The 7,567-nt window shown below is 38.4% G+C and overlaps 1 protein-coding gene and 1 pseudogene across 4 annotated transcripts in view; one reads left to right on the forward strand and one right to left on the reverse strand.

Moving 5' to 3' along the window:
- The window catches only part of LOC145974507 (uncharacterized), a 70,417-nt gene extending 65,944 nt beyond the window's left edge, over positions 1–4,473 (forward strand). Inside the window, exons 4-5 of one of the 4 annotated variants that reach the window (XM_083104381.1) lie at positions 1,459–1,765; positions 1,849–4,473. In XM_083104381.1, coding sequence (XP_082960507.1) covers positions 1,459–1,765; positions 1,849–1,856 — 315 coding nt within the window. In that variant the 3' untranslated portion in view covers positions 1,857–4,473. Of the gene's footprint in view, positions 1–1,458 lie in introns of all 4 variants that reach the window. The other 3 variants (XM_083104379.1, XM_083104380.1, XM_083104378.1) reach the window with 3 other exon arrangements.
- On the reverse strand, positions 2,256–4,633 carry LOC145975030 (uncharacterized; annotated as a pseudogene).
- Positions 4,634–7,567: the final 2,934 nt, after the last annotated feature.

Here is a 7,567-nt window from a genome sequence, read left to right on the forward strand (position 1 = left end):
AAAAAAAGGCACTGGTTACACATTTTTTACTCTTGGCTCTAAGTCGCTCCAGTTCTTCTAAGCAATCGTGCCCCCAAAGAGCACCTACTTCGATTGCACCCCATTCTGAGCTCTTCAGGGCAAAGTCCTCTTCATCATCCTGCTCGTCAGAGGAGATAACCATAAAATCTTCCTTACTCTTTACACTCTTCTTCTTAGACTTTCTGATCGCTGATTTTCCAAAACTCAAGTCGGAACTCATTTCGATATCTGTGCTAATTCTCGAAGAAGAGGCACTTTCCATTGCTCAGCTGCCGGGAAATCCCCTGGAATCCCGGGAAGCTAACACCTTTTTCTTCTTAAGATTCAGTTTACTCGGCTTATACTCCTGCGAAAGAGGCGGTAATTCCATCCGAGTAATCTCCAGATCGGATGCCATTATCAGAAGCGACCTCCGGGGAAGACTTATCTGCCTTCCTTTTACTTCTTGCTACTGGAATCGCAAGAAGTAAACCACGCCTCCAGCAGTAAACTCATTCAAGGCCTTCTTCAAGCTTCGAAACATCGTTTTCCAAATCAACAGCCACATTTTTAGGCCTCTCGCCTGTCGGCGATGAAGAGGTAGGCCCTATACAGGATGAAGACCTACGAGTCTCAGGGACTGTAAAGCTCACCTGCCTGTCGTTGGGGATCTTTTTTAGAGCAGATATCTTGATCATGGGATCTCTCTCCACAATGAATATAGCGTGAATAGCCTTTACACTGGGTTTTAGAATGACCAAAACGAAAACAAGAGAAACATTGAGTAGTTTTTGGGATAAAAGGACTTTGTAAGTTCATACCTGACCATGTATAAATAAACATAGTTGGGGAGGCGCTGACCTTTAAAGGAAATAGACACGGATTTTGATGGGACAAATGAACTGGAGGAATCGAGGTCAGGCTTCGCGTGATTGTAGTAGTGCCTTAAGGTATTATCATATTAAAATCTTAGAACACACTAGCCAGCCAGTTACGAGATAAAACGTCTTAGGCGTAGTCTACAATACGTCGTATATCGCAGTCGGATATATAATTCCAAATTTTTATTTTTAATATTTATTTATATTTCTAATATTTTCTTTATTGCATTGGATCCAACATCTACTACTTTATAAATGGTTACAAAAAACTTCGGTAAGATTTAAAAAATTGGTTTTCTAATTATAACATAAATCATAAAATATTAAGAGCAAAAAACAAAAAATCTTAAATATCACAGCTCTTTTAAAAAAGTTTAAAACTATAAACAGCATACACATTATAACACAGTAGCTATTTTCCCATGTAGAACATGTTTGGCATTCTCATGCAATTATTGCATGCTTTGATTTTGCCTTCATCTTGCTGTATTATAAACATAGATTTCTTGCAACAGATACTTCACGTGCATTGCAATCAAATCTGATGTGATACCGCAACCTCCTCATTTTGTTGAAGCCTGTTCCGCAACCACGGCACTCCCCAGGTACATCCTCCCCGGCATCGTCCTCCCGAAAACGACCCAAGATGCATCCCGACAGTACATGCTCAACAGGGCGCAAGCCAACTCCGTACCCTGAGAGCATGTGTGGGCACTCCCAGCAGGTGACACCCCTCGGCATATTAAAAGCAGATGCACACGATAGCACCTCCAAAGAGCATCCTTTTGGTACATCTGGTCAGGTCAGATTCTCCGCAGGAGAGGGTTCCATTATTAGCGGCGGCCTGCGGGCCCAGGTGGGCTCAACCTCAGGCGGACCACGCGGTGAGTCATCCAATCTCTGCATTTCTTCTATAAAGTCTCTTACTTTATTCATGGTACAACTCTGGAAACTTGAAAAGTATCAGATCACTAATTCTTAGGTTACAACCGTGGAGAGATAACCTTTCGTGCTTATTACTGCCCTTCTTAAAGAATTATCTTAGAAGAATTTTACTTAAGGCTTTTATATAATCAAGATAAGATACACCAAAGCGTATAAGCCTATCATTAGCAAAATAAACAAATCGAGTGTCAACACGATGTACTCAGCTAGTGCTATTTTATCGATTAGGCACGGCATTAATATCCAACAATCTGTATATTCCACGTTGTCCGTATTATTTAAACAATATTCAGACAATACTCTCCGATGCCGTTATTCACTACTATTAATGCAGTCAATGCAGTGCACTCGCAGCATTCGTCACCACAAACATATATCTAACCGGCGCGATACCGGGAAAATGGCGCCGCCAACCACCGACGACCAGTGTCATGGCACGAAATGGCGCTGCCAATCACCGGCAGCCAGCATCCCAGACCGCTATTACCGCATAAAATCATTTTATATCATTATTGTTATATCACTCAAGGTCCATAATATCAAGATCAGTTATTTTAATTAACTTTGATTAGTAATTCATCCTGTCTGTTAGTACCAAATGCATTTAAAATATAAAAAAACTGACAATAAATATTAAAATATAATTTTTAACTTATATTTTAGGATCTTTCTTCATATTTTTGAATTATTTGAAGTACTTCTATAAGACATTGAGTCTTATTTTTAGCAGGAACATAGTTTAATCCTTCTTCTAAAACGGACATATATCCACTTCTTTTGTGATTTTCATCAGACAATTGGGATGAAATTGTTTTCACAGCCGTAGAAATTGCAGAGCTTGCTTCCACCAAATCACGATCAATTAGATCATTTTTGTTCTTTCTACGTTTGGCAAATTTGTCCATCTCTGGTAGACTTTTTTTGATAGGCTTAAATATAGGCAAACTTTCCAAATTTTTAGAATTGGAACTCTTACTTGCTTCTGAAAATTGTATGCTGCTTATACTGCTGCAGGTGGACATGCAGGTCTTTTTATTGGTTCGTGATCAATTGTTATCACACTGTCCTCATTAATTAGTTGTTCATTATCTAGAAATGTATTATTGTATTAAATTTAGCATTATTATATTGTATTTAAATCGCTATTACAAATAATAGTTTTTCTGCAATAAATACAAACCTTCAACAAATTTATTGGGTTCACTATAATCATGGTCATAGGACGGTAGAGAATGAACTAAATTTATAGATTCCTTGAATGGCTACAAATTATTTACTTTTGGAGAACTTGTTGTTTGTGATGGAGAGCATATTGATTGATTTGGAATATACGATGATTTTGTTCTGTTAATGAAATAACAAAAATAAAATAAAAAATAGTCATATAAAAAAATTATGTAAAAAATATTGTAAAAATTAAAAATTCGTCGATGAGCTATATGAGGAAGTAAAAACATCATGTTTCGATATAGCTCCCATTCTTTTACTGGTTTATATTCAGAACCTAACGGTGGCAACTTTTGTTTTCTGTTTTCTCTAACAAACATCCCTTAAAGAGGACCAACGTCTTTCAATTGCTTCAGCTGTACAAAAACGTTGTATTATGATTTTTTATTGATTGATTGGTTTATTGATTCCCCTTAGGGTTACAAGGCGCTTTTAAAAGGAGCGTACCCGAACCTTTCACAATCTATAAAACAACTTATCCCCCCCGACCTGGCCCTTGTGCGACCATTACATGCTAATTTCCCTCACACACCCATCCTCCCCCTCCTAGCTCTCCCTCCCACACCCTCCTTTCCTCTCTCCTGACCCTTCTTCTCCCACTCTGTTTCCTTTCGTGACTGCCCGCTTTCCATCCTTCTCTGTACTTTGCTTCCTCTGTCCTATCTCTCTTCTTATCTCGTTTCTATTTCCTTTCGCTCTCATCCTCTCCTTTCCCTTTTCCATCCTGTACCGAAAATAACTGTAAAACCAAACAGAACAAAATTATACAAAGTCACAGCGGTTATCGACTCCTCCTCTCGACACCCTCCACTTCCTCCATTTCCCTTCAACTCCTTCTCCCACCTTTTCCTACCTTTCTTCCTCTATCCCTATTCTCTCCCCCTTGTCCCTACTCGTCCCCCCTCTTCCTCCTCCCCTTCTCCCACCCCCTCTCCATTCTCTACCTTCTTCACCCTCTTTCCCCTCTCTCCCTTTCCTACTACTCATCACTCTCCTCCTCCGTCTCCTCTGTTTCCTCGTATTATCTATCTCTCTCCGCGTCCCATCCCCATGCCCTTCCATCTATCCAAATTCTCCTATTCGTTGTCACTACTACCCTCCCCCTCGCCCTCTCCGTCTTAGCCCTTTCCACCAGCTTCCACCTCACCCTTCTTTCCTCCATCGTCAGGTCTTCATCTACTCCCATCCCCCAATTCCTCCTTATTTCCCATCCCCTCTCCAACAACTCTTTCTTATCCTTCACCTTCCCCATCTTCGCAATTAGCACCATACCCGTGCTCCCCCTCCTTTCCCGAACCTCCCCAATCTCCACCTTTCTCCCTAATTCCTCCCTCACAATCCCCTCCATCAACCTCTTATGATTTTTTATTATGTATTATGGTTATTTATAAATATAATGTAAAAAGAAGTATTTACCTGACATATCCATATGGTATACATTTTTCAAATTTTCACTTATTTTTGACCATATTTCTTTTTTCTGCACGACATTTTTAAAATTGAGATCCGATTTATCATACAAACATTTATTATCACGAACGAAATCATATAATAATTTCATCAACACAAGTAAACTCCATTGTAATCAAAAAGGTACATGCAATAATAAGTTATCGGGAAGATCGTAAGTCGGAAAAGATGGGACATGACCATCTCTCTTTACGACAACGACATGCGGCAACTTTATGCGACAGCCGACAATCTATTGCGCATGCGTCCGACATCCGACTGCGACATACGACGTATTGTAGACTAGACTTTAAAGAGGATGTCGTAGCGGCGGCCGAACTCCGATGGGTAAGCGCCCTCATTTTAACGTAACTAAAAGCGTCAGTAAATTACCGACATACAGTTACGTTAGTTACGTTACCGACAGTATTTTATCTATATGTACATACAGAGACATACACATATAATAATAAAAAAAATTAAAATAATACCATTTTTTTTTCTTTTTCTTTGTGTCGCCTGGATTGTCGGTGGCGTTTTAAATTATATTCATAAGGAGTCTCATAGCAACATAATGCACAAGCATAAGTCTACATAAATAAATTTATAATTAATAATAACAGTCATATTAAGGGGAGCAGACAACTTTTAACGTTCAACTTTGATTTAAATATACTTACTGCCCAAACACATTTCTCCTCATTATTTTGTTCTTCTACCTCTTTTTTAGATTCTTTAGTTGCTTTAGAGTTTTTAGTTTCCTTTCCATTTTTAGCTTCCTTTTCTTGGTTTTCTTTTTTCAAATCCTGGCTAAACATAAAAATTAATATTAAAAATTAATAAAACTTTTAATATATCAAGAGAAATAGTAATAATATATTTATTAATACTTTGTATTGCTTTCTATATTTCCAAGAGCTCGTTCATTTTTGTTTAGAGAGCTTTTCTCTTTAACAGTACGTGGTCGCGGACTGCGCCGCCTTTCTCCTAAAATTAATATATAAATTAATTCTAAATTTACAAACTACCCTCACAGCACCGAACATTGCAGTAAGATTATAGAAAGGTTACAATCTTACACATTACAATGATACAATTTTTGTTTCCTTTTCTTTTTGTTTTTTTGAATCCTGGCCTTTTTCTTTTTTGGAATCTTTTTCTTCAGTTGTTTTATTTTCTTGTTTTGAATGGCTATCCTGGCTAAACATAAAAATTAATAAAACTTGTCAATTATAATAATAGTAATAATAGTAATAATAAATATAATACCTTGTATTATTTCCTCGAAGGTTGCTAAAAACTCTTTCTTTTTTCTCTAATGCGGTTTTTTTTGCCTCCCTTAATCTGAGACTTTTTCTGCGCTTTTCTTCTGAAATTAATATATAAATTAATTCTAAATTTACAAAATTTACTATATATACATATATATACAGGGTGATTCAAAATAACCCTATTGTCCGTGAAATGACACTTCACTAACAGCGCTGTCGAACGTGACCATATGTTTGATTGAAGAACCCATGGTGTAAGTAGACAAAGCAAAGGTAGTGAGTAAGCAAATGAGAGAGAGTGAGAGAGAATGAGAATTATGTATACGCATATGTGTGTATGTAGCGACCAGCTAATCGCAGCGGGTGCCCCGCGTAAAAGCACCCGCATCTGACGGTGAATCGCGCTACCCTTGCCTGCCTCTTGTATCCGACCCGTTAATTACTTCTTTTAATAATACAAAAACTAAGCGTTGGACAAAATTTTGCCCATCTCTCTCTCTCTCTCTCTCTTACGCACACACTCCGCCATACACACATCGCGTGTAGCAATCAGCTGATTGCAACGTCGGACGGCCGGCGATCCGGAACAACTTTTCATTATTAAAATAACGTTATTTTAAGGAACACGTATTTCTGACGTAATTCTAAGACATTTTCTTCTTTACCAAAATTTTATTTAAAGCATAATTTTATGTTATAAGATAAAATAGTTAGCGACTCATGCGGTGGTAATCACCCGTCGGGCGGTCAGCTGCGCCCGCGCCGCTCCTGCCTGCCTTCCGTACCCAACGCGTGATTTACTAACTATTTTTGCTCATAATTCAAAAACTACGCTTCAAATCAAATTTTGGTAAAGGAAAAATTGTCTTAGAATGGTGTCAGGAATACGTCATTTTACAGACGGAAGGTTTTTCGGGATCGCCCTGTATAAGCGGCATCTGGCGTTACTGATACCGTATATATTTTCCCACTATCTGCATTTTTTAAGTCGACCAGAATGTTTTGGGATGCCATCATGTACGTGTTTCACGTTCACTTTGGACGCTCACACGCTGTAAGTGCTTACGCTTACGCTGCCCTACCTCGCTGGAATAAGCGTTTCTCAGCGAAGGTTATGACGTCACGATGACGTCATTAATCCATTTGTGAACGCATATAAAGGTCATTCTACAATGGGGCTTACAGTAGGCAGTAGACCGTAAAGCGCAAGTCTATTTACGACTAACTTATCTACAATAAGGCTTCTGGACATGTCGTAAGTCGTAATAGATAACCAATCAGAATTAAGAACGGATTGAAAGGCGCTTAAATTAAATGGTTAGAGTTCCAGAAGCCATCGAGTATCAAACGGAGTAATCCGTTGTCGTTTTTGGATCAGTGCAAACGTGTGCGTTTTTGCGCAAGTCTTCTATTAAAAATATTATTTATTTTATTAAAAATATTTTTGGAATACGAATTAAGAAGAAGAAGAAGAAGATGAAGAATGAATATTCTTTTGTTGTTTTGGCGAACAGAGGCGGGTTATTTTTTACTAACTGAATCAACTCACGCTGATCCAACAGCTCAACGTCCGACGGATTTTCATCAACAAAATAATATTCAACACAAGTTACTTCACCTTCTTCGTTCGACATCGCAAATAATTATAATTAACATTAATGACAATATGCACAAACTCCACACACTTCACGGACGCAGCATTCTTTCGTGACTGCGCATGCCCGTTCGTCGTAAAACGTACGCCGTACGCCGTACGCCGTAGGAAATGGATTTGGTTTATTTCGCTACAACTAC

The sequence above is a fragment of the Camponotus vicinus genome, unplaced genomic scaffold (genome assembly GCF_025532165.1).
Source record: "Camponotus vicinus isolate PSW18456_S1 unplaced genomic scaffold, iyCamVici1.0 SCAF_7, whole genome shotgun sequence".
NCBI classification, from domain to species: domain Eukaryota; kingdom Metazoa; phylum Arthropoda; class Insecta; order Hymenoptera; family Formicidae; genus Camponotus; species Camponotus vicinus.